Consider the following 27,890-nt stretch of genomic DNA (forward strand, 5'->3'; position numbering starts at 1 on the left):
GTTGACAACTATTTTTTATTTTTGAGTTTCCAAACAAAATTTTATTTCCCTGATACATTCAAAATTGTTTTTTAAGAAATGCTTATAAAACTGATTTTTGAGAATATTTTTTTAAAGCATTTCCAAACATGCATTTATTTTTTTCAAGTTGTTTTTTTTAAGTTATAAATAATTTAAGAGAGAAATTGGGGGAAATGTTTATCATAAATTGATTAGTTTTGAAGGAAAGACTACAAATGCTCTTGGCCAACAAGGCTTTATTTGTAAACGTGTATGGGTCTTACTAGACCATATGTCACCTATTTAATAGGATAGAATTCAAGGAATATGATAATCCGTGATCTTTATTCAAGTGTAAGCATTGATGTTGTGCACAGTTAGGAATATGAATTTTGAGTCAAATTGGGCCCTCAACTAAACATTCTAGGCATGTTTGCAAACTAGTTTCCAACCTAGTTCTCTACCTATTTCCTTTTTAAAATTATTTAAGAGTTTCAATTTCAAACTATGATTTTAGTATAAATTTAGAAACCGCAATTTCGAAATATGAAACTATGGTCTTAAACAATTTTTTTTATTATTATTTTTCTAATTATTTTTTGGTAAGCCAAGTTGTAGGAGTCTGCATGGTTATACTTTTTACTTTTTTCCATGAACTGAAACAACACTTTTAAATAATTAAATTTAGTGAAAAACGAATAGATGACAAGGAAAAAAGAAATGGTGGCGGCTTTCTGTTAGCTCAGGCCAAAGTTTAGCTCCAAGAGACCTCCCTTCTTGCTTTAAAATCCCATTCAACTGCCCTTCACACTTTCTTCAACTCCAACTCTCTATTCGATTTCTACCATTTTCCTTCCATCTGTTCTCTCCGACCTTGAATTCGAGGCCTTTCAACTTTGTCTTGAAGTTGAAGCTTCAAACAAAGCTCTCTTCAGTTTTTGAAAAGTTGCAATGGGGAGGCTTTTTCTTGTTGAATTCGATCAAACTCCTGAAGTCCATTTCTACTGCTGTCGAACTTGCCAAGCTCACATTGTCTTAGCCCAACACTGCTTTTCCAGAGTAACCTCTGCTTCTCTACTCATTTTACTGTCTAGAAACTTCCAAGAAAGAATGCCTTTCCGTCTAAATTTTTTAAATTCTTGAGGGTTTTCAGGCTGTATTTCTTGGAATTATTCAAGAACATTGCCATGAATTCATAGTTTATGTTTCTTGTATTGTTTTTGAGGTGGGTTGCCTTTTGAAACATGACATCACAAAGATGTTCTTGAAAACGATATTAGATTTTTCTTCCCTAAATCAAGAGTGTTTCTGATTTTATTTATCTGAAATCTTTTTTGATAATATAAGTATGGGGTTGGAGTGAGATTCTTTTAACAGAAAATAAATCATAAGTTACCATTTTCCAAAGGAAATGAAAAAACGGAGAATGGTAACAGAGACACACATTGAATTACGTACAAGTTCAGACTGGGCATGATTCAAGAAAATTTGGAAATGAACATGAAAATATTGAAGGCTGGGTTTGGTTCTTGGGAAACTATAAGGGAAGAAAATGTTTTCTTGGTATTTTTCATTGCAACCAAGCAAAAAAAAACTTGACATTCTTTCTATTTTTCCCCTTGTTATTTCCAAGATACAGACAGAGCTGAAAGTCCTACAAGAAAAGTCAGAATTTTTTCGCAGGACTAACTGGTGATGATTCTAAAAATTTCAAATAGCTAGAGAAACATTGAATTACACACACACAAGGAAAAAAAAACCCATTGGATTTGTGGATTTTCTTAATGGAAAAATTGACAGCATTCCTGTGGTCTCACTTTTGTTTCCAATTCATTTTGTAGATGGAGCAGCTTAGGGAAGGCTTCTTCACAAATGTGTAAGCCCTCATCACATTATTACCACCAATTTCTCTAGAAAATAATCTATTTCTTGTTGCTTATTGATGACTATAGGTAACCACAAAAAATTATGTGTTTGATGCAGTGTCAATGTTGTAGTTGATGAACGTACTAGGATGGAAGGTTTTTCCCAAGTAGAAGATATCCACTGTGTCAGATGCAACAAGCCATTGGGCTGGAGATATGTAAGAACATACTAAGATAAAGAAAAGAAGAAGAAAGTATTATTTTCAAAGCATAGGTTGCCCAGCATACAAACTTTCCCTGACCCAACTTCTCATTTTGCTTTTAAAAACATTATAACTTAAAATTACTCTTTCCTCTTCTTAGAAAAAAAAAAACCAAAAGAATTCTCAACAGTCAAACGAAGAGGAGGAGATTCTTTCCAAACAATCTAACTGAATACTACTTTGTCCAGATTCCTGCCCAGCCGAATGGAACTGTTCTGCTTAAGTTGTAAGTGGTTCAAAATTAGTGCAATGAGAAAATAGTAAATACAAAAGCCTTCGTATTATTTTTAATCTTATGTGTTGACTTAAGAATCCATGAGCAGGGCTCATCTTCTGTTTTGGGACGGAGCAAGGCTACTGAATGCTGACACACTTTTGGATCCAGTGGTAGATCAGGAGAATCAGGAGGATCATGATCAGGAGAATCAGGAGGATCAGGGGAATCAGGGTGAGGAGGATGAGGATGACCAAGGCCCAGATGATAACGTGGACATCGACTGACCCTATAAATTTTGTATTCCTCTACTACTTCATTTCTTTTCCTTCTTCATGAAGTGGGGATCATTGTTTTGGTTGCTTAGTGTGAGGAAACAGAATTCAAATTGGCAGTTTGATACTCTGTTTTCCATGGTTTTTCTGGAATTTTAGTAATTGAATTAGCATAGGAAAAGATAGTACAAACGTATTGAATTGAATTGAATAATCTTGTGCGGTTTTGTAAGTTGTAGGGAAGAAGTGAGGTGGAGAACAGTTTTGTTTTGGGAATATCGATTTCTTCTGTATTTCTTACAGCCAAATCAGCATTGGTTGGGGGTGTTACATTAATATGACTTGGTATTTTTCCCTCTACACATCTCTCTGGATGTATTTTCCTTAATACTACTCCTCATGCCACAAAAATTTAGACTTTGTTTTATATTTTCAAAATTTTTACATGATCATTGGGACTGCTAGCACAAGTATAGCAATTTCTATTTTTATTTTTTTTTAAATGAGAGAGAATTATAATTATAGCCAAAAGTGTGACATATTTTTGTATTTATTTTTCAAGCAATCCTTTTTTAATAATAATACATATATTTTTTAAAATCCTGATCAATGTCAAGTTCATTTCTACACTATGGATGTATTTGCCTTAATACTACTCCTCATGCCACAAAAATTTAGACTCTGTTTTATATTTTCAAAATTTTTACATGGTCATTGGGACTGCTAGCACAAGTATAACAATTTCTAATTTTTTTTTTTTTAAATGAGAGAGATAGAATTATAGCCAAAAGTGTGACATATTTTTGTATTTATTTTTCAAGCAATCCCTTTTTAATAATAGTACATATATTTTTTAAAATCCCGATCAATGTCAAGTTCGTTTCTACATTATGCTTTATTATAAAGTCGGATAAAAAATAAAATTAGTATCAATGATTTATTGGTTCAAATTCATTTTGTTTTCTCTTAAATATAGTGAAGTACATCAACATTATTTTCATTTTATTTGTGTTATTCACTTCTATTATTTATTTAGCTTGGCATTTTAATCTAATAGAGAAAGTGAATAAACCAAACATTTTTTTTTTTCATGGATAAAGAGAAACATCTATTGTATTTGCTTCTTTATGTGTTTTCATAAAAATTTTAAATTTTCTTGTTTATTCTCATCTTGGGACTTAAATTTTTCTATAGAGGAAGTTTGGATTGGCCTCTTAGGGGATGGTAGAATCAAGGTCATAAATATGAAGATCACCCATAATTTAATCTACTCTCAACATGTCCACATTTATATTATTCTTCATTGTAGTCACTTTAATTTAAATTTCTTCAAGAGATATCTTAATATTTTTCTAACTATTTTAGAGTTAGGAATTCTTTCTCAAAAATAAAAACAAGAATTAACAATATCATTGAATCCAATATTATCATCGTTCTTATTTATGCTTTCAAATTTTACAGTTAACATTTGTAATTTTTTACTATTTCATAATGGAAGTGCCTTCATGTGTTATTACAAGAATGTCTTAAAGTCTTTTTATTAGGTATAGTAAAAGGATTTCACATTTACCTTATTATCTTTATTGTATAATTTACTGGACTATTGTTTGAGTTTTAATTCACTAGTTGAATTATCATTCGTATAGACTAAGACCAAGGGTAATCATCCATATTCCAATATTATATTTTTTTAAATGTCTGTTTTATGTAAATAAGATGCAGAAAATGATTTCTAAAGTGGGTTTCATTATTCATGTGAGAACAACTTCACCATATTTTGAATGATTATTTTTTAAAATAGTTTTCGAACTTGAGAAACATGTTTGACAATTTTTAAAAAATTTATTTTGAAAATATGTTATTTTTTAAAAATAAATTTTAGATATTTTCAATAGTTTTTTTTTTTGTAGAATATTTTGAGTAACAATTGAAAATATGAAGAATACATTGAAAATTTTTGTATTATAGATAGTAAATTCATGGACAACAAGTCTGACATACTTATTTTTCATATTTAAGTTTTCAAACAAAATTTTATTCATAAAACCATGATTTTAAAAATCGAATCGGATCGAACCACTAGATCGAATGGCCGACCGACCGTTTTTCCAATCTGGTTCGCTAAGTTAGACCACTAATGAATTGGACCGATTATAAATCGCTTAAACCAACGATTCAATTGTCAACCTAGATGAACCACCCAATTTTTAAAGAATCGGTCAAGGTAAAAGGCTAATGGGCTTCAGACCTCTTTCCCAAATGCAAGTTGTGTTCCAACTTCGAAGGTATATTAATAGCAGAAAAGATTTGAGCCTAGGTGTCTTTAGGTGGAAATGCAGCAACTCAACCAAGATGCTATTTATCTTTTTATATTAGTTTTGTACAATATATATGTGTATATCAAGTTTATTTTTATTATAATTATATAATAATAATTATGAAAATAATATTAATTAATTAATATAATCATTTTTAAAATTTAAAATTTAAAATTAATGAAATAAGTAGTCATAGAAATAAAGTAAATGTTGATAATTTTTATCTTAAATGTATGATCAAACTTAAATATTATATATATTGTATTTAATAAAATTTAAAATATTTATATTTATCTTTTATGATTTAATTGAAGTATTATTAAAAAGATTAATTTTATATATATATATATATATCATACATCACCTAATTAGTGGAATATAATTCAAGAAATATGATAATCCATAATCTTTATTAAGGTGTTATTATTATTGATGTTATGCGCACTTAGGAATAGGAATTTTGTATCAAATTAGGTCTTCAACTAAATAAAATCTACCTTCTAGGCATATTTACAAACAATTGTTCAAATTACTCCTACCCATTTTTTATTTTTTAAATTATTTAGAAGTTTATATTTCACAATATGGTTTTAGTATAAATTTAGAAACCATAGTTTCAAAATTTGAAACTAGTCACAATTCTTTTTATTTTAAGGAAGTTTAAAAGGTAAATACAATTACCTTTATTTCTGAAGACATGGTATTAAAATCTCTATACTCTGATACTGATTTTGAGTAAGTGATGCTCTATGTAAAACAATCAGGTGATGGAAGAACCTCATTGAATGATGGCTTTGGTTATTGATTTTAAATGCTTTTCTGGTTTACTTGTGACATGGGCTCAAGAACCTTCTGAAGTGGTGACTGAAGCAGAGAGGACCTATATGTGGTGTCTGGGTCGAACAATAATGTGCTCGGGTCTGGCCTAGCATGCCAAGAGCTTCATCCCTTTGCTTGACCTTCAATGATGTCATTGATGAAGTTGAATTTGAATACTTATTGTTTTAGATGCTGAGATGTTTCCAAGGATCGTCTGTCAATGGAGACAAATGGCATTCCCTTGTTAACAGAGAGACTTGAAGGTTCTAGTGCATAACCATGGTATAAAAATGAATTTTGAGGTGAATTTGTGCACATCCCTATATTATCAGTACATTCACACAGAAGGTAGTTTCTCAACCATGCTAATGAAAAATTGATCCAAGTGTGGACTTAACTATTTTGTAACTTTCTTGGAAATTTAATTCACATCCAAGATTTAATCATTATCAATTTCAAAGTTTGCCTATTAAAATCTCTTTAAAAATGTTATATACAGATGAAATTTTTAAGAGCACACCAAACCCATAGTGAAATTAATCCATAATTTTATTACTTGTTCTCTATAAAATTATTACAAATTTGTATACAATGCAAAAAAAAAAAAAATAATCCATATCTTAACTTGTACTTAAAATAATATGTCATCGATGATTGTGACCTTATACAAAACCACAACCTTTTTCATAGTCCAATTCTAATTGCATCCCACTATATAAAATCAACTACAATCCAAAGTCTAATTCTAAACATTGATTACATCCCATTTCATAGAATCAACCATACTCCAATGTTTATACACATTTTAAGACATATAAACCCCATGTTCATAATCTACCCTCTTTTAAGTCTCATATCATTTGGCTAATTGATAAATTTTTTACCAAAAAAAAAATCCTATTTTAGAAAAGATAATTATTTTCAACAACAATTTCCAATCAAAACCTTTGGGCCCTCAACTGAACATTCTAGGCATGTTTGCAAACTATTTTCCAACCTAGTTCTCTACCTGTTTCCTTTTTAAAATTATTTAAAAGTCTCAATTTCAAACTACGGTTTTAGTATAAATTTAGAAACCATAATTTTGAAATATGAAACTATGGTCTTAAACAATTTTTTTTATTATTATTATTTTTCTAATTATTTTTTGGTAAGCCAAGCTGTAGGAGTAGAGCATGGTTATACTTTTTACTTTTTTCCATGAACTGAAATAACACTTTTAAATAATTAAATTTAGTGAAAAACGAATAGATGACAAGGAAAAAAGAAAGGGTGGCATCTTTCTGTTAGCTCAGGCCAAAGTTTAGCTCCAAGAGACCTCCCTTCTTGCTTTAAAATCCCATTCAACTGCCCTTCACACTTTCTTCAACTCCAACTCTCTATTCGATTTCTACCATTTTCCTTCCATCTGTTCTCTCCGACCTTGAATTCGAGGCTTTTCAACTTTGTCTTGAAGTTGAAGCTTCAAACAAAGCTCTCTTCAGTTTTTGAAAAGTTGCAATGGGGAGGCTTTTTCTTGTTGAATTCGATCAAACTCCTGAAGTCCATTTCTACTGCTGTCGAACTTGCCAAGCTCACATTGTCTTAGCCCAACACTGCTTTTCCAGAGTAACCTCTGCTTCTCTACTCATTTTATTGTCTAGAAACTTCCAAGAAAGAATGCCTTTGCGTCTAAATTTTTTAAATTCTTGAGGGTTTTCAGGCTGTATTTCTTGGAATTATTCAAGAACATTGCCATGAATTCATAGTTTATGTTTCTTGTATTGTTTTTGAGGTGGGTTGCCTTTTGAAACAGGACATCACATCACATAGTGTCTTGGTTCTTTGAAAGAAAGATGTTCTTGAAAGTGATATAAGATTTTTCCCCCCTAAATCAAGAGTGTTTCTGATTTTATTTATCTGAAACCTTTTTTGATAATATAATTTATGGGGTTGGAGTGAGATTCTTTTAACAGGAAATAAATCATAAGTTACCATTTTCCAAAGGAAATGAAAAAACAGAGAATGGTAACAGAGACACACATTGAATTACGTACAAGTTCAGAACTGGGCATGGTTCAAGAAAATTTGGAAATGAACATGAAAATATTGAAGGCTGGGTTTGGTTCTGGGGAAACTATAAGGGAAGAAAATGTTTTCTTGGTATTTTTCATTGCAACCAAGCAAAAAAACTTGATATTCTTTCTATTTTTCCCCTTGTTATTTCCAAGATACAGACAGAGCTGAAAGTCCTACAAGAAAAGTCAGAATTTTTTCGCAGGACAAACCGGTGATGATTCTAAAAATTTCAAATAGCTAGAGAAACATTGAATTACACGCACACAAGGAAAAAAAAACCCATTGGATTTGTGGATTTTCTTAATGGAAAAATTGACAGCATTCCTGTGGTCTCACTTTTGTTTCCAATTCATTTTGTAGATGGAGCAGCTTAGGGAAGGCTTGTTCAAAAATGTGTAAGCCCTCATCACATTATTACCACCAATTTCTCTAGAAAATAATCTATTTCTTGTTGCTTATTGATGACTATAGGTAACCACAAAAAATCATGTGTTTGATGCAGTGTGAATGTTGTAGTTGATGAACGTACTAGGAGGGAAGGTTTTTTCCAAGTAGAAGATATCCACTGTGTCAGATGCAACAAGCCATTGGGCTGGAGATATGTAAGAACATACTAAGATAAAGAAAAGAAGAAGAAAGTATTATTTTCAAAGCATAGGTTGCCCAGCATACAAAATTTCCCTGACCCAACTTCTCATTTTGCTTTTAAAAACATTATAACTTAAAATTACTCTTTCCTCTTCTTAGAAAAAAAAACCAAAAGAATTCTCAACAGTCAAACGAAGAGGAGGAGATTCTTTCCAAACAATCTAACTGAATACTACTTTGTCCAGATTCCTGCCCAGCCGAATGGAACTGTTCTGCTTAAGTTGTAAGTGGTTCAAAATTAGTGCAATGAGAAAATAATAAATACAAAATCCTTCGTATTATTTTTAATCTTATGTGTTGACTTAAGAATCCATGAGCAGGGCTCATCTTCTGTTTTGGGACGGAGCAAGGCTACTGAATGCTGACACACTTTTGGATCCAGTGGTAGATCAGGAGAATCAGGAGGATCATGATCAGGAGAATCAGGAGGATCAGGGGAATCAGGGTGAGGAGGATGAGGATGACCAAGGCCCAGATGATAACGTGGACATCGACTGACCCTATAAATTTTGTATTCCTCTACTACTTCAATTCTTTTCCTTCTCCATGAAGTGGGGATCATTGTTTTGGTTGCTTAGTGTGAGGAAACAGAATTCAAATTGGCAGTTTGATACTCTGTTTTCCAGGGTTTTTCTGGAATTTTAGTAATTGAATTAGCATAGGAACAGATAGGACAAATGTATTGAATTGAATTGAATAATCTTGTGCGGTTTTGTAAGTTGTAGGGAAGAAGTGAGGTGGAGAACAGTTTTGGTTTGGGAATATTGATTTCTTCTGTATTTCTTACAGCCAAATCAGCATTGGTTGGGGGTGTTACATTGATATGACTTAGTATTTTTCCCTCTACACATCTCTCTGGATGTATTGCTAGTATCTTCATTTTGGTTGTTTTTCATGTATTTGCCTTAATACTACTCCTCATGCCACAAAAATTTAGACTTTGTTTTACATTTTCAAAATTTTTACATGGTCATTGGGACTGCTAGCACAAGTATAGCAATTTCTATTTTTATTTTTTTTAAATGAGAGAGAAATATAATTATAGCCAAAAGTGTGACATATTTTTGTATTTATTTTTCAAGCAATCATTTTTTAATAATAGTACATATATTTTTTAAAATCCTGATCAATGTCAAGTTTCTTTATACACTGTGCCTTATTATAAATGATTTATTGGTTCAAATTCATTTTTTTTCACTTAAATATAGTGAAGTATATCAACATTATTTTCATTTTATTTGTGTTATTCACACGTTTCTATTATTTATTTAGCTTGACATTTTAATCTAATAGAGAAAGTGAATAAACCAAACATCTTTTGTATTTGCTTCTTTTTGCATTTTCATAAAAGTTTTTAATTTTCTTGTTTATTCTCATCTTGAGACTTAAATTTTTCTATAGAGGAAGTTTGGACTGGCCTCTTAGGGGATGGTAGAATCGAGGTCATAAATCTTAAGATCACCCATAATTTAATATACTCTCAACATGTCCACATTTATGTTTTTCTCCATTGTAGTCACTTTAATTTGAATTTCTTCAAGAGATATTTTAATATTTTTCTAATTATTTTAGAGTTAGGAATTCTTTCTCAAAAATAAAAACAAGAATTAACAATATCATTGAATCCAATATTATCATCGTTCTTATTTATGCTTTCAAATTTTACAGTTAACATTTGTAATTTTTTACTATTTCATAATGGAAGTGCCTTCATGTGTTATTACAAAAATGTCTTAAGTCTTTTTATTAGGTATAGTAAAAGGATTTCACATTTACCTTATTATCTTTATTGTATAATTTACTGGACTATTGTTTGAGTTTTAATTCACTAGTTGAATTATCATTCGTATAGACTAAGACCAAGGGTAACCATCTGTATTCCAATATTATATTTTTTTAAATGTCTGTTTTATGTAAATAAGACAGAAAATGATTTCTAAAGTGAGTTTCATTATTCATGTGAGAACAACTTCACCATATTTTGAATGATTATTTTTTAAAATAGTTTTCGAACTTGAGAAACATGTTTGGCAATTTTTAAAAAATTTATTTTGAAAATATGTTATTATTTAAAAATAAATTTTAGATATTTTCAATAGTTTTTTTTTTGTAGAATATTTTGAGAAACAATTGAAAATATGAAGAATACATTGAAAATTTTTGTATTATAGATGGTACATTCATGGACAACAAGTCGACATACTTATTTTTCATATTTAAGTTTCCAAATAAAATTTTATTCATAAAACCATGATTTTAAAAATCGAATCGGATCGGACCACTAGATCGAATGGCCGACCGACCGTTTTTCCAATCTGGTTCGCTAAGTTAGACCACTAATGAATTGGATCAATTATAAATCACTTAAACCAACGATTCAATTGTCAACCCAGATGAACCACCCAATTTTTAAAGAATCGGTCAAGGTAAAAGGCTAATGGGCTTCAGACCTCTTTCCCAAATGCAAGCTGTGTTCCAACTTCGAAGGTATATTAATAGCAGAAAAGATTTGAGCCTAGGTGTCTTTAGGTGGAAATGCAGCAACTCAACCAAGATGCTATTTATCTTTTTATATTAGTTTTGTACAATATATATGTGTATATCAAGTTTATTTTTATTATAATTATATAATAATAATTATGAAAATAATATTAATTAATTAATATAATCATTTTTAAAATTTAAATTTAAAATTAATGAAATAAGTAGTCATAGAAATAAAGTAAATGTTATAATTTTTATCTTAAATGTATGATCAAACTTAAATATTACACATATTGTATTTAATAAAATTTAAAATATTTATATTTATCTTTTATGATTTAATTGAAATATTATTAAAAAGATTAATTATATATATATATATATATATATATATATATATATCATTCATCACCTAATTAGTGGAATAGAATTCAAGAAATATGATAATCCATAATCTTTATTAAGGTGTTATTATTGATGTTATGCATACTTAGGAATAGGAATTTTGTATCAAATTAGGCCTTCAACTAAATAAAATCTACCTTCTAGGCATATTTACAAACAATTGTTCAAATTACTCCTACCCATTTTTTATTTTTTAAATTATTTAGAAGTTTATATTTCAAAATATGGTTTTAGTATAAATTTAGAAACCGTATGGTTTCAAAATATAATCATTTTTAAAATTTAAATTTAAAATTAATGAAATAAGTAGTCATAGAAATAAAGTAAATGTTATAATTTTTATCTTAAATGTATGATCAAACTTAAATATTACACATATTGTATTTAATAAAATTTAAAATATTTATATTTATCTTTTATGATTTAATTGAAATATTATTAAAAAGATTATATATATCATACATCACCTAATTAGTGGAATAGAATTCAAGAAATATGATAATCCATAATCTTTATCAAGGTGTTATTATTATTGATGTTATGCATACTTAGAAATAGGAATTTTGTATCAAATTAGGCCTTCAACTAAATAAAATCTACCTTCTAGGCATATTTACAAACAATTGTTCAAATTGCTCCTACCCATTTTTTATTTTTTAAATTATTTAGAAGTTTATATTTCAAAATATGGTTTTAGTATAAATTTAGAAACCGTAGTTTCAAAATTTGAAACTAGTCACAATTTTATTTTTTTTAAGGAAGTTTAAAAGGTAAATACAATTACCTTTATTTCTGAAAACATGGTATTAAAATCTCTATACTCTGATACTGATTTTGAGTAAGTGATGCTCTATGCAGAACAATCAGGTGATGGAAGAACCTCATTGAATGATGGCTTTGGTTATTGATTGTAAATGCTTTTCTGGTTTACTTGTGACATGGGCTCAAGAACCTTCTGAAGTGGTGACTGAAGCAGAGAGGACCTATATGTGGTGTCTGGGTCGAACAATAATGTGCTCGGGTCTGGCCTAGCATGCCAAGAGCTTCATCCCTTTGCTTGACCTTCAATGATGTCATTGATGAAGTTGAATTTGAATACTTATTGTTTTAGATGCTGAGATGTTTCCAAGGATCGTCTGTCAATGGAGACAAATGGCATTCCCTTGTTAACAAAGAGACTTGAAGGTTCTAGTGCATAACCATGGTATAAAAATGAATTTTGAGGTGAATTTGTGCACATCCTTATATTATCAGTACATTCACACAAAAGGTAGTTTCTCAACCATGCTAATGAAAAATTGCTCCAATTGTGGACTTTAACTATTTTGTAACTTTCTTGGATTTGAAAATGAAAAATTGATGTGAAAAATAGTTTAATTCACATCCAAGATTTAACCATTATTAATTTCAAAGTTTGCCTATTAAAATCTCTTTAAAAATGTTATATACAGATGAAATTTTTAAGAGAACACCAAACCCATAGTGAAATTAATCCATGATTTTATTACTTGTTCTCTATAAAATTATTACAAATTTGTATACAATGCAAAAAAAAAAAATTAATAATAATTTCCGTATCTTAACTTGTACTTAAAATAATATGTCATCAATGATGGTGACCTTATACAAAACCACAACCTTTTTCATAGTCCAATTCTAATTGCATCCCACTATATAAAATCAACTACAATTCAAAGTCTAATTCTAAACATTGATTACATCCCATTTCATAGAATCAACCATACTCCAATGTTTATACACATTTTAAGACATATAAACCCCATGTTCATAATCTACCCTCTTTTAAGTCTCATATCATTTGGCTAATTGATAAATTTTTTACCAAAAAAAAAATCCTATTTTAGAAAAGATAATTATTTTCAACAACAATTTCCAATCAAAACCTTTGGGCCCTCAACTGAACATTCTAGGCATGTTTGCGAACTATTTTCCAACCTAGTTCTCTACCTATTTCCTTTTTAAAATTATGTAAGAGTCTCAATTTCAAACTATGATTTTAGTATAAATTTAAAAACCATAATTTCAAAATATGAAACCATGGTCTTAAACAATTTTTTTTTATTATTATTTTTCTAATTATTTTTTGGTAAGCCAAGTTGTAGGAGTAGAGCATGGTTATACTTTTTACTTTTTTCCATGAACTGAAATAACACTCTTAAATAATTAAATTTAGTGAAAAACGAATAGATGACAAGGAAAAAAGAAAGGGTGGCATCTTTCTGTTAGCTCAGGCCAAAGTTTAGCTCCAAGAGACCTCCCTTCTTGCTTTAAAATCCCATTCAACTGCCCTTCACACTTTCTTCAACTCCAACTCTCTACTCGATTTCTACCATTTTCCTTCCATCTGTTCTCTCCGACCTTGAATTCGAGGCTTTTCAACTTTGTCTTGAAGTTGAAGCTTCAAACAAAGCTCTCTTCAGTTTTTGAAAAGTTGCAATGGGGAGGCTTTTTCTTGTTGAATTCGATCAAACTCCTGAAGTCAATTTCTACTGCTGTCGAACTTGCCAAGCTCACATTGCCTTATCCCAAGACTGCTTTTCCCGAGTAACCTCTGCTTCTCTACTCATTTTATTGTCTAGAAACTTCCAAGAAAGAATGCCTTTGCGTCTAAATTTTTTAAATTCTTGAGGGTTTTCAGGCTGTATTTCTTGGAATTATTCGAGAACATTGCCATGAATTCATAGTTTATGTTTCTTGTTTTGTTTTTGAGGTGGGTTGCCTTTTGAAACATGACATCACATAGTGTCTTGGTTCTTTGAAAGAAAGATGTTCTTGAAAGTGATATTAGATTTTTCTTCCCTAAATCAAGAGTGTTTCTGATTTTCTTTATCTGAAACCTTTTTTGATAATATAATTATAGGGTTGGAGTGAGATTCTTTTAACAGAAAATAAATCATAAGTTACCATTTTCCAAAGGAAATGAAAAAACAGAGAATGGTAACAGAGACACATTGAATTACGTACAAGTTCAGAACTGGGCATGGTTCAAGAAAATTTGGAAATGAGCATGAAAATATTGAAGGCTGGGTTTGGTTCTGGGGAAACTATAAGGAAAGAAAATGTTTTCTTGGTATTTTTCATTGCAACCAAGCAAAAAAACTTGATATTCTTTCTATTTTTCCCCTTGTTATTTCCAAGATACAAACAGAGCTGAAAGTCCTACAAGAAAAGTCAGAATTTTTTCGCAGGACTAACCGGTGATGATTCTAAAATTTTCAAATAGCTAGAGAAACATTGAATTACACACACACAAGGAAAAAAAAACCCCATTGGATTTGTGGATTTTCTTAATGGAAAAATTGACAGCATTCCTGTGGTCTCACTTTTGTTTCCAATTCATTTTGTAGATGGAGCAGCTTAGGGAAGGCATGTTCTCAAATGTGTAAGCCCTCATCACATTATTACCACCAATTTCTCTAGAAAATAATCTATTTCTTGTTGCTTATTGATGACTATAGGTAACCACAAAAAATCATGTGTTTGATGCAGTGTCAATGTTGCAGTTGATATTAGGATGGAAGGTTTTTTCCAAGTAGAAGATATCCACTGTGTCAGATGCAACAAGCCATTGGGCTGGAGATCTGTAAGAACATACTTAGATAAAGAAAAGAAGAAGAAAGTATTATTTTCAAAGCATAGGTTGCCCAGTATCCAAAATTTCCCTGACCCAACTTCTCATTTTGCTTTTAAAAACATTACAACTTAAAATTGCTCTTTCCTCTTCTTAAAAAAAAAAACCAAAAGAATTCTCAACAGTCAAACGAAGAGGAGGAGATTCTTTCCAAACAATCTAACTGAATACTACTTTGTCCAGATTTCTGCGGAGCCGAATGGAACTTTTCTGCTTAAGTTGTAAGTGGTTCAAAATTAGTGCAATGAGAAAATAATAAATACAAAAGCCTTCGTATTATTTTTAATCTTATGTGTTGACTTAAGAATCCATGAGCAGGGCTCATCTTCTGTTTTGGGACGGAGCAAGGCTACTGAATGCTGACACACTTTTGGATCCAATGGTAGATCAGGAGAATCAGGAGGATCATGATCAGGAGGATCAGGGGAATCAGGGTGAGGAGGATGAGGATGACCAAGGCCCAGATGATAACGTGGACATCGACTGACCCTATAAATTTTGTATTCCTCTACTACTTCAATTCTTTTCCTTCTTCATGAAGTGGGGATCATTGTTTTGGTTGCTTAGTGTGAGGAAACAGAATTCAAATTGGCAGTTTGATACTCTGTTTTCCATGGTTTTTCTGGAATTTTAGTAATTGAATTAGCATAGGAAAAGATAGTACAAACGTATTGAATTGAATTGAATAATCTTGTGCGGTTTTGTAAGTTGTAGGGAAGAAGTGAGGTGGAGAACAGTTTTGTTTTGGGAATATCGATTTCTTCTGTATTTCTTACAGCCAAATCAGCATTGGTTGGGGGTGTTACATTAATATGACTTGGTATTTTTCCCTCTACACATCTCTCTGGATGTATTTCCCTTAATACTACTCCTCATGCCACAAAAATTTAGACTTTGTTTTATATTTTCAAAATTTTTACATGATCATTGGGACTGCTAGCACAAGTATAGCAATTTCTATTTTTATTTTTTTTTAAATGAGAGAGAATTATAATTATAGCCAAAAGTGTGACATATTTTTGTATTTATTTTTCAAGCAATCCTTTTTTAATAATAATACATATATTTTTTAAAATCCTGATTGATGTCAAGTTCATTTCTACACTATGCCTTATTATAAAGTTGGATAAAAAATAACATTAGTATCAATGATTTATTGGTTCAAATTCATTTTTTTTTTCACTTAAATATAGTGAAGTACATCAACATTATTTTCATTTTATTTGTGTTATTCACACGTTTCTATTATTTATTTAACTTGCATTTTAATTTCATAGAGAAAGTGAATAAACCAAACATTTTTTTTTTTCATGGATAAAGATTTCTTTCTTTTCCTTTGAGACATCTTTTGTATTTGCTTCTTTTTGCATTTTCATAAAATTTTGAATTTTCTTGTTTATTCTCATCTTGAGACTTAAATTTTTCTATAAAGGAAGTTTGGACTGACCTCTTAGTGGTAGAATCGAGGTCATAGATATGAAGATCACCCATGATTTAATCTACTCTTAACATGTCCACATTTATATTTTCCCCCATTGTAGCCACTTTAATTTAAATTTCTTGGAGAGATATCTTGATATTTTTCTAACTGTTTTAGAGTTAGGAATTCTTTCTCAAAAATTAAAACAAGAATTAAAAATATCATTGAATTCAATATTATCATTTTTCTTATTTATGCTTTCAAATTTTGTAATTTTTGACTATTTCATAGTAGAAGTGTCTTCATGTGTTATTATAAGAATGTCTTAAGTCTTTTTATTAAGTATAGTAAAAAGATTTCACATTCATCTTACTATCTTCATTATCTAATTTACTGACTATTGTTTGAATTTTAGTTCACTAGTTGAATTATCATTCATATCGACTAAGACCAAGGGTAATCACCCATATTCTAGTATTATACTTTTTTTAAATGTTTGTTTTATGTAAATAAGATGCAAAAAATGATTTCTAAAGTGGGTTTCATTATTCATGTGAGAACAACTTCACCATATTTTGAATAATTGTCAAATAACATGCTCTGCAATACAATGCGAAGTCCAAAACTAATAAAATCACCTACTCTATTGTGAACCACATTGTAAAATCATATGACTCCAAATCATTGTATTAATTACCTCTTTCAAATACTTAAAAATTGATGTTCTACACTTCTACTTGATTTATGGAAAAACAATATGAAATGGCTCAATTTCCATGCTATTAATTATTGCATGTAAAGTGAATGGGACCAATGAAGCTAACATCCTATTTGAATATTGTTTTTTAAAATAGTTTTCGAACTTGAGAAACATGTTTGGCAATTTTTTGAAAATTTATTTTGAAAAATAAATTTTAGATATTTTCAATAGGTTTTTGTAGAATATTTTGATTAATAATTGAAAATATGAATAATAATTTTTAATTTTTTTTTATAGATTTATGGACAACAAGTCGAAATACTTATATTTCATATTTAAGTTTTTAAAAAAAAAATTATTCCTAAAATAAATTGAAAACTATTTTTAAAAAATATTCATAAAACCATGGTTTTAAAAACCCAATCGGACTAACCGATCTAGTTCGCTAAGTTAGACTGTTAATGAACCGGTTAAACTGGCGGTTCAACCATCAAGTGTCTTAAGTTGACTTATTAAAATCTTTAGATTCTAGAAATTATTCAAGAACATTACCATGAATTCCTAGTTTATGTAATTTATTTATGTTTCTTATATTCTTCTATAAATAAATAAATAAATAAATAAATAAATATATATATATATAGTTTTAGGGTTAAGATAATTATGTTTCTGTTGTAGTTACTCGCAACTCTCACTCTTGTACCAATTTTTGATATAAAGGATTTTCTTTTCCTTTACCGTTGGTTTTCTCCGTCTAGTATTTTTCACGTAAATCCGTGTGTTCCTTTTTTTTATTACCTATTCTCGTTATTGTGTAACACATATATTAATTGTTTTCACTTATTTTTTATTTATTATTTTAAAAAATAATTGTACAAATATAAAAATGATTCAAAGTTAAGTACTAAAGATAAAAAATATTTTAAAACACCTAAAATACTTCTAACAAACTTTTATTACACAAAACATCATAGAATTCTTTTCAAAAATTGTTTCAAATGACTATTTTTGAAACTTTCTCTAGCTATAATTTCTTCAAGTTGGTTTTTAATTTCTATGAGTTATAACAAATTAATTAGTTTTCAAATTAATCAACAATTAGAAAGCAGGTGAGCAAGAACTAGAAATGCCCTCAGCTAACAAAACTTGATTCCAACGTGTGTAGGGATTTTACCGGACCAGACATTTCCTAATTAGCAGGGTACTCAAAGAATATGATAAATCCCAATATTTTTTATAGGGGTGTAAGCATTGATTCAATCTTTTCCCATCAACTGAAATTACACTTGAATCATTAAAATGACTAAAAAAACAATTATAAATATTTTTTAAAATTCAATCATTAGTGAAACATAAATAGGCTAGAAAGAAAAGAGAAAAGGTGGGCTTCTTTCTTTTTACTCAGACCAAAGTCTAGCTCCAAACTACTTTTCACACTCTCTTCAACTCCAACTCTCTTTTTCCTTCATACTCTTCAAACTTGAATTCCATAGCTTTTCAACTTTCTCTCAAAGTTGAAGCTTCAAATCAAGCTCTTGGGTTTTTGAAAAGTTGCAATGGGGAGGCTTTTTCTTGTTGACTATGATCGAAATTCTTGAGATTCTTTCGCTTGTTGTAGAGTATGCCAAGCTCACATTGCCTTTTCCAAAGACCGCTACTCCAGAGTAACCTCTGCTTCTCTACTCATTTTACTGTCTAAAAATTTCCAAGAAAGAACGCCTTTGCATATGTACGAGGGGTGAGGCCAGAATGATCTTGCGAGTTCTTGTAAGTTGTAGAGAAGAGCAGAGGGTGGAGAAGATACTTTATAAGAGGAATATTGATTTCTTAGCATTTTTCATTCTAGTTACTTCTTGATGTGTTACTTGATGTCAAGTTCATTTGTACATTGTGCCTTATTATAAGGTCTATATCGAAAATTAATAACATCACCCTCATTGATTGATTCCTTCAATTTTTTTTGTTTAACTTAAACATGTAGCAAATGCTATAGAATGTTCATTTCATTTGGGTTATTCACACCACCTTTATGGAGAAAGTGAATAAACCAAAAGGAAGTTGATAAAAAATGAGTTGATTCATATTTTTAATCACTGATTAATTGTTGAAAACAGGTGCACTTTTCATACCCAAAAAATGAAAATGGGACCAAACCCTATAAATATTGAACAGAGCTTGGAGTTTATAAAGTGTTTTTATAAACTCAATATTCCTTTTTTAAGTTTGAGAATAACCAAGAAATATGTATTTATGGGCCCAAGGGGTCAAGTTTGTCGGGATTTGGACTCAAATTGTATACAAAATAGACACTCCCAAAACCTTTTAGAGGAAAAGGGAAAAGTTCTTGATCATAGAGTAACATCTAAGATAGAGATTTGTCATAAGGAAATTAAAAAGCTATTCTATTTTGTAGAAAAGTTGTTGTAAGAATTCATCCCCAAAAGGATTTTTGGCACACTTATATCAAATATTAAGGTGCAAGTAGGTACAAGAATAAAAATCATTTCTTCTTCTAACAATATTATTTTCCTAAAGCGATGTATGCTAAATAATACCCCTTGACTCAACAAAGTGTTGAAAGTGAAAATGTTTGTATTCAAGAGCATTGTTAGTTCTAAGAATTTTTAATTTAGTGTTGAATCAACAGCTCAATCAAAACATATTCACCTCGACTATGTTATGATATCATTACTCGAGTTCAATATTTTGCTCAATCACAAACCAACTCACAGATAAATCCAGTATCAAGGCAATTCAACTTGCAGATTCCTTTCTTACATGCTTTACACACCTCTTTGATTTTCTTTTTCTAATTCTCAAGAAATGAGATGACGATTATTACGTTAAAAAAAAATGTTATTTGTCCAAGAATGATTCATATATATGAGACCATAAGAGCCTGAATCTTGACTCTGCCCTCTGATCTTTTAGTGCATTTTCTGGAACTGAATTAAATCAGCCAAACATTTCTGGGTTCAGCACAAACTTTGTTGCTTTCCATAATGTCTTCTTTTGATTTCCTCATGTAAATATGTTTATGAAAACTCTGCGTGCAGTTTGAGTGCAGGAGCAGCAGAGGGCAAATGTTTGAAGCTGCTTCTCTTCCTAATCAAAACAGTATGTCATTATCAGCAATGAATTATTCAGCCTTTACAAAAAGGAACTGCTCTAAAAACTGATTTTGAAAATCTTGTATAACTAGAAATATTAGCGCATCAAATAGACAACATAAATCTTCTTTCTACGTAGACACAGAGTCAACTTTCACTTCACACAGTAAACGTTTGCTTCTTAATTTAAGTGCAAATATGCACGTCTCCATCTACTTATAAAAAAGTTGTTCTTACCTGCAAAGGTCCATGAAAATCACACCTGGCGAGGTATATTTTCTGTGGGACCCCTTACCCCACCCAAGCTGGCCCGACACATGAAAATGTGGCCTGACCCATGATGTGGTGCAGCCCTCCGAGGACAAAAAAAATGTGATGGTACGGTTACCCTAGTCCAATCTCCCTTTAAATAATGAATCAGAGTTGGGGCTACTATCGCCGCTCAAAATCAATGGGAAGAATCTTTGTTGTTGAGTTTGAACGAAACTCAGAGACCATGTTCTTCTGCTGTGGCTCCTGTGGCACGGGCATTGCACATAGGGACAAGCTTGCTGCAGTAATCCTCTTCCTCTTCCTCTTCCTCCATTTAATTTCACATCACTGATAAAAAGGATTGCACAAAGAGAAAAATTGTCTGGACTGCTAGAGTCGATTTTGTCGTTGAAGGGGTGTACTAATATGAATCATGAACTCAGACCCATTTTATTATTATAATGTTTTGTATCATATTCTTGTCTAATTGTTATTTTCATCTTGGGACAGAGCTTTACTTCACCTGATGATCCCGGCATCAAAATTCACCATTTTGATGAAATGTGAGTTTCTTATTATTTTGATTCAACGCATTTTCCTTTTTTTTTTTTTTTAATTTTGACTTGGGAGTGTGAATTAAATATGTGGGTGTGCAGAAAAAATGTGGTAATCGGAGGGCCATCGACTGAAGTTGCAGCTCTAAGCCAGGACATGGTGGTTGCAGCTGACATAAATTGTGTCACGTGCAACAACCTATTGGGATGGAAATTCGTAGGCTTTCCTTCATTTTTCCACTCCTCAATAATTTTCATTTTTCTATACTTCTAAGTTCCAACCTTTTTTTTATGTTTCCGTGCAGCTTCATTTCAACTCCATCCCAATTGAGACCATAAATCAAATAGTATTAGTCCCGTAAGTTTCTTATACTTCCATAGTTTCGGAATTAATTTCTACTTGTTTAATGGTATCAATTATTATCTTCGTGCAGGGCTGAACTAAAACTCTGGAATGGTACTGAGATGGTGGACGCCACCACCATATGATTGGGCTAAACCCCTGACATTGCCATGACCCCATGAAAACTAGAGTGGAAGTAGTGTATTTGAGTGAGAATTTTTATGTTGAGAAATAAAATGACTTTTTTTGGGGTATGCAACCTTTTTTTTTCTAATTAGCTTGTGTGGGGTGTGTTTGGATCCCGGTATTTTTCTGAAATCTGCAAACAAAAAAAGGTGAAGATAAATTAATGCCTAATTGGGCCTTGAGAAAATGATTTAATTGAATCCCAAGTCAACGGTAGAAGCCTCATATTTTCCACTTTTGGAATAAGGTTGGGAGTTCGTTAGTCCTTCAATCCCAATTAACCAAAATAAATTTATTGTATTGAATGAACTCGGTTATATTTTCTATTTCATAGGGTATTGACTATAATTTTAGAAAATATTTTTAAATATTTCTTAAAATTATTATCAAATATGTTTTTATTATTCTATAATAAGGTTTATAAATTAGAACTTCTACTAATTAGTAAAATTATTTTTATTAAAAGAATTCAATTACATTTATGACTCTCACATCACACCTTTTTCCCACCAATTAATTTTTATTAAATTTCAATTTTAAAAAAGAAATTGAAGATGACATTTGAGAAAATTGGGCAAACTGTATTAAAACAAAATTGGTCAACCAAATAAAAAATAATTAAAATTTAATTCACTAAATTTCGTCCTATCACCACCAGTTTAATTAAATTAATTACTCGGCAAAAAAAAAACTTCTATTTCAAGTTCTCAACTCCTTTTTGTGCTTTACTCATATCATTTTTTTTTTCAAATCCATAATAAATATGTGATATTATATCACTCATTCTCTCTGTCTTCTTATCACTCAAAAACCCTATAATTCTAATCCTTAAAAAAAATGAGTTTTCATATACTCATATAAAAATAATTCATGTTTTATACTCGAAGATAATACCTTAATTAATTAAAGATAATATTTATATCATTAAAAAACCTTTAACCAATACTAAATATTTTATGATAGTTATTGAAATTTATATTTTTCGAGCTTCAGGATCTATTTTGTATTTTTTGTTGTGATATGAGTGTATGAAAAAACAATTTTTTTTACACTCTATTCTTTTCACTTCATTTTCTTTCTTGGCTAAAAATTTAAAAATAAAAAACAGAAAAAGATAGACGAGGTGCTCGCGCGTGTAGAGGAACTGAGTGAGCGGGGGCAGAAAATTTCATAAATCCATATCCATACCATTTAGGATTGAGATGTTTATTGTTTCAATGATGAAAACGGCGGGAAATCTGTTGAAGCCATGGTTTTCTGCTAGAAGATTCAGCTCTGAGATCTTTGTCACCAGTATGTATTGTTCTCTTTAAAAACCCTAATTTCTTCTCCATATATTTCGCCTCATATTGTCGAGTGAAAAACAAACCATGGGTCACATGAAAAGCTTTGCTGTTCTATGTAGGATTATCAGGTTACACCACAAATGAAGAATTGATAGAGATGTTTTCACCGTTTGGTGTAGTCACACAAGGTATTTTGTGTTAATTTGATTTTTATTTTTTATTTTTGTTGATAATGAAATCGATGTTCATTTTGTTGAAATCATGATTATGGGGTTGCTTTTTTCCTGTATAGCTAGGTTAATTAAAGACCCAAAAACCCAAAGGCCAAAAGGGTTTGGTTTTGTAAAATTTGAGTCAGAGGTTGATGCAGAGAAGGCATTGAAGGCCATGAATGGCAGGGTACTCTCCCTCACTCTATACTATGATCCTCAACTTGTTCAGATTGAAACCTTTCCAAATTGGATTATGACGAAATTAATTCTACATCAACAAATCTTTTATATCTTAAATAAACCCAAAGACAATCCTCCAAATGAAAGAAACTAGATCAATATTACTTCTCATCTTATAATCACTAAAATATACATGCTATGACTGTCAATTGTTTGAATTCTGACAACATGTGTAAGAGTTGCCTTGATGATTCATATTGATTTGAGTGATATGGTGACGATATGATGTTATACTAGTCGGCAGTTCATGAGAACATTGTATTTTAGCACTAAAATAAAAGAATATGATAAATGATTACATTTTCTTTCAATACTTCTGGCAGTACTTGTTTTGTAATAGGTTGTAATTGCCCAAGGTCTCTTTACTTCTAACTGATGACGGTGCTAAATTTATTCCTACCCATTGAGTGACCCTTAACTGATATTTCCCATGAAGAGGAATGTTTTCTTTCATGATGCTTGTTCCTGATAAGCAATGGTTTTTCCGTCCTCATATGATATATCTTCCTCATGCTTCTCTAATTCGGAAGGTACATGTTCATAAGTTTTGAAAACCTTTGAAATTATTTGAATGTGAATAATTGTTGTGATGGTTGGAGAAAAAAGCCCTGGTAATTTTGTACTCTTAACCTGCCTAAAATAAGTGGGTTCAGTTTAATGTTCTTCCAAGGGTAACCCCATCCAACTAGTTTGTCAAGGATTTACATTTGGGTTAGGTTCTTGGATATTGAATTTTAAAGCAATTTAAAGTAACCTTTTCTAAAACAATTTTAGAGTCCGTTTGGTAATGCTTCTAAAATGTGTTTTTAACCCTTTTAACACTTAAAATTGTTTTATCTTTCAAGCATTAGGAGTAGAAATGCTTTATAAATCACTGTCAAACAAACTCTTAAAGTGCGTTTAGTAGTGATTTTAGAAAGTGTTTCTAACTTTTATAACACTTAAAAATTTTTATCTTTTAAGTACTAGAAAAGGTAGAAACACTTTCTAAAATCACTATCAAACACACTCTTAATGTTGTTAAGTGCTTTCTAATTGGCTGGATGGTTTTACTATGGAATAAACTTCCTAATATGTGAGTCAGATGCCAGAGCCAACCTGATTAAAAACCATCAGACTGAAGCAATTCTTTGGCCTGATCAGAACTTTGCCTATATATGACTTATCACTAGCTTGAGATGAGATGACTGAGAAAGATGTTTTTCTTAGTCATGGATCTGATTTATGCCTGTTTTCTGATCTTCCAAAATCAAAGCTCGTTTTCTTCTGATAGCTGAATTTAGCTTGTTTCTCTGAATTAATCTCATCGGTTTTGTATTCAGAAATGCACAGTATGAGATTTTCTCACTCGTAGGTTATTTGAATAAATGTGTGAATATAGATATTTCTATTTTTGGTATTTATTTGATTGTTGTGAACTATTATTTTGCTAGATCATCTAAAATTCTCTTAATACAAATCTCCTGTTAATGCTTTGTGATAGATTGTAAGAGGAAGGCTGATTTTTGTGGAAATCGCAAAGACTACAAGACCGGGAGAGGATGCTACCTGCTGAAATCAAGCTGATTTTATTGGTCTATTTATGAATCACTGTCACAAATACTAACATCCAATGGCAATGGAATTATAGGTTTTCAAGAACATAACTTACTTTCTTTACTGTCATTGGTAGCACATGTGTATGATAAACTCAGAGTAGCTTGCCTATTCCCTTCTTACATTGTTCACTCACTTTCATAATTTTATCTTTTGGAGTTCTTGAGGAATGATATGATCATTTTTATGTTCATTGTTGTTAACAAGGTTTATCTGCAAGAATGATTTATTTGTTAGAATATAGTTGTTTGAAAATTATCTGTGAACCAAGGCTACCCTACTAAATAAGCAAATAGGAATAATAATGTAGGAAACCAAAATCTGCACAAAGAATGAAACCAAAATTGAAATATAAAGACTAAAACTTAGCAAGATCAGTTAACGTGTGTAATCACTGCCCTGAAAAGTAGATTTTGCCCCCTTTAAGATAGTATCTCGATGTAGCAGGGTCAACAACGAAAGTCTACCTCCAGGTTACAACAACCTATTGCTTGTGATGGTACACTCCAACCACAAGCAATGATATAGCTACTCAAAAGTTTTCCTTCAGAAACAGTTGATTGCAGGACTGGTTTTCTGATGTTTTCCTCTAGTTTTCTGACTTTTCCTAATTGTGTCTTTTTTAATGAGAAAAAGTTTCCTATCTACTTAGGAAGCAACAGGTTTCCCATTTATTTAGGAAATAACTTTTAATCTTTAAGAATGGTATCAGCATCAAACGACTACATGAAGGTTTTTTTTAATTGTTTTTTATTTTCAGGCAAAAAAAAAAAACTGTTATCCACTTCCTATGTAAGATTAGGAAACTCAGCAACCTTTATGCAATCCTCCATGGATCGCATAAGTTGACTGATACAAAAGAAGCATGATAAGATAGGACAAAAACAAGAATTCAATGCATCAAAATTAGTGCCTTTAGGCCATAAATTAGCATTAGGATGAAGAGTTGTGAACCATAAAATTTTGGTGAAAATAAATTTTCAATGAACTAAAGATTCTTATTATGGATTAGAGAATCACCATCCACACCTTTTTCTCTACTCATTTTTGTGTAAGGGAGTTGGCAAGAATAAGTCATGTGTCCTACCTTGATATTTGTGAGAGCTCTAGAGAACTTACCTAAATTCTCATAGGAAACGACCCCACTTCCACTCTTATTTAGGTGAATCCATCAAGTGTGTCCTACATGGCACACCACTCATAAGGTATATGGTATTCAGTAAGAGTATGTACTCACCCTTGACCATTGTAGAATATATTTCTTTTTATAGGTGTAACCATTGTAGAATATGCACCACATATACATCATAGGGATAAACTCATATATAAATAGTTAATGGTGTACAACATAGTCAATACGAGACTTGTTCTTACCTTACTTCTTGGGATTTCCATTCATGTAGGTTAGGTCGTCATCCCTTATGACTTTATATTAGACATAAGTTTCGTCTCCTTCAATGTTTCTTCCACTAACTTTATGTTTGGTAGTTTTGTCAAATGATCAACCAAATTCAACTCCAAACTCACAAAATGAAGATATGATCCTTGTCTCAAGCAATTGTCACACAATTTTTGCCTTAGGCACATATGTTTGTTCTTACCATTATGAATCTTACTTTTAGTTTCGCTATTATAGCTTAAATATCACAATGTACAGACATAGATAATAATGGTCTCATCCATAAAGGGATACTGACTAAGCAGTTTCTAAATCATTTTATCTCAAAACTTGTCTTCTTTAAGGCAATAAACATGGCCTCCGTAGTAAACTAAGTAGATTTTATCTTGCCTAAATCTAAGATCTCATTGACATCACCATACCCTTCTTATACATTAGGAAATCCTCTATAGGACAGACCATATTCAATAGTGTCTCTCAAGTACTTTAGTACTCTAGGTTTACCGACTCAATCTCTGTATTGCATAAGCAATGTTAGGTTTGGTGCAAATCGTATGGTTAGTTAAGCACATCGGGCTACTTATGGTCTTAATGTACTATGGTTGTCAAAACTATTCAAAAATATTCCTCTATAAACAATTGATTTCAAAGCTCCTCTTTGGTTTTCTGACTTTTCCTTCTTGAGTTTTTTTTTCTACAGACATGAGCAAGAAAGGTTTTTTTTTTTCTTTACAGTTGTTAAAAGAAACATGATTCCCACTTATTTAGGTAACAACTCTTGATCCGTAGGAATGGTATCGATAATAAACGGTAACAAGGTTTTCTTTTAAATTGTTTTCTTTGACCAAAAAGAAAAAGGAAAAAAGAAAAACTCTTATGACTTCTTATGTGGGATTAGGAGGCCCGGCGATCTTCCTTCATTATTGGTGAAAACACTCTTAAGAGCCTCAGTGCTGGTTGTATACTTGGATTTTTATAGTCCATTGCCTGAAAACTGAATGAGGGTTGTGAGAACATTTTTGTCAGTTTCCATGTTCCTAAACATTGATTTTTCATATACCCAGGGAACATGTTGTTTGGTCGAGGAGAAAACAGAAAGGCATTTTCTCATATGAACATTGTACTTAGATGGTAAGGTGCCTCATTGGGGTTCACAAAATTAGTTTCAACGGCCAGAAATCTGAAATTTTGCCTGTCTTTCCTCAAGTTGGTGCGTTCTTTTGATTCAGTTGCAACGATCATCATGGAATCATGTAGGCAAATATTTTAACGGTATATCACTATTTGGCACTGGTTTATAGAGGCATTCAATTATGGTGGAAATCATATCATTGCTTTTACAACTAATAAAGAGGTGGACATAATGGTGTGGATATATTCGCTGTGTCTAAATTAAAATATTAGCCCTTATAATGCTACATATTTCAATATAGTACTCAGAGTCACATGGAGAGATGCTCTCATTAATTATGTTAATGCATTAAGATTCAATTTTGGTGATGACATAATTTCCACCATTCCCTCCACGTGTATTCCACGGTGGCATATTGGACAATATCACACACTATCTCCATAACAAATCACTCTTCGA

At 30.9% G+C, this 27,890-nt stretch overlaps 4 protein-coding genes across 4 annotated transcripts; all 4 read left to right on the forward strand.

Annotated features, from left to right (window-relative positions):
* Window positions 1-685: 685 nt before the first annotated feature.
* LOC104879620 (protein yippee-like At3g55890) lies at window positions 686-2,977 on the forward strand. Its single transcript, XM_019220517.2, has 5 exons — window positions 686-1,059; window positions 1,842-1,876; window positions 1,984-2,083; window positions 2,317-2,354; window positions 2,452-2,977. The coding sequence occupies exons 1-5, from the start codon at window positions 952-954 to the stop codon at window positions 2,627-2,629; spliced, it is 459 nt and encodes a 152-aa protein (XP_019076062.1). The 5' UTR covers window positions 686-951; the 3' UTR covers window positions 2,630-2,977.
* A 4,012-nt stretch (window positions 2,978-6,989) lies between these two features.
* Window positions 6,990-9,282, forward strand: LOC132252555 (protein yippee-like At3g55890). Its single transcript, XM_019220516.2, has 5 exons — window positions 6,990-7,362; window positions 8,173-8,207; window positions 8,315-8,414; window positions 8,646-8,683; window positions 8,781-9,282. The coding sequence occupies exons 1-5, from the start codon at window positions 7,255-7,257 to the stop codon at window positions 8,956-8,958; spliced, it is 459 nt and encodes a 152-aa protein (XP_019076061.2). The 5' UTR covers window positions 6,990-7,254; the 3' UTR covers window positions 8,959-9,282.
* Window positions 9,283-13,540: 4,258 nt separating this feature from the next.
* LOC104879619 (protein yippee-like At3g55890) lies at window positions 13,541-15,836 on the forward strand. The gene is made up of 5 exons (XM_010653149.3): window positions 13,541-13,914; window positions 14,718-14,752; window positions 14,860-14,953; window positions 15,185-15,222; window positions 15,320-15,836. Exons 1-5 carry the CDS (start codon window positions 13,807-13,809, stop codon window positions 15,486-15,488), a joined length of 444 nt encoding a protein of 147 aa, XP_010651451.1. The 5' UTR covers window positions 13,541-13,806; the 3' UTR covers window positions 15,489-15,836.
* Window positions 15,837-22,653: 6,817 nt separating this feature from the next.
* Window positions 22,654-25,093, forward strand: LOC100263981 (small RNA-binding protein 11, chloroplastic). The gene is made up of 4 exons (XM_002284287.4): window positions 22,654-22,859; window positions 22,972-23,040; window positions 23,145-23,251; window positions 24,788-25,093. Exons 1-4 carry the CDS (start codon window positions 22,769-22,771, stop codon window positions 24,857-24,859), a joined length of 339 nt encoding a protein of 112 aa, XP_002284323.1. The 5' UTR covers window positions 22,654-22,768; the 3' UTR covers window positions 24,860-25,093.
* Window positions 25,094-27,890: the final 2,797 nt, after the last annotated feature.

Source organism: Vitis vinifera, chromosome 6 (assembly GCF_030704535.1).
Source record: "Vitis vinifera cultivar Pinot Noir 40024 chromosome 6, ASM3070453v1".
NCBI lineage: Eukaryota > Viridiplantae > Streptophyta > Magnoliopsida > Vitales > Vitaceae > Vitis > Vitis vinifera.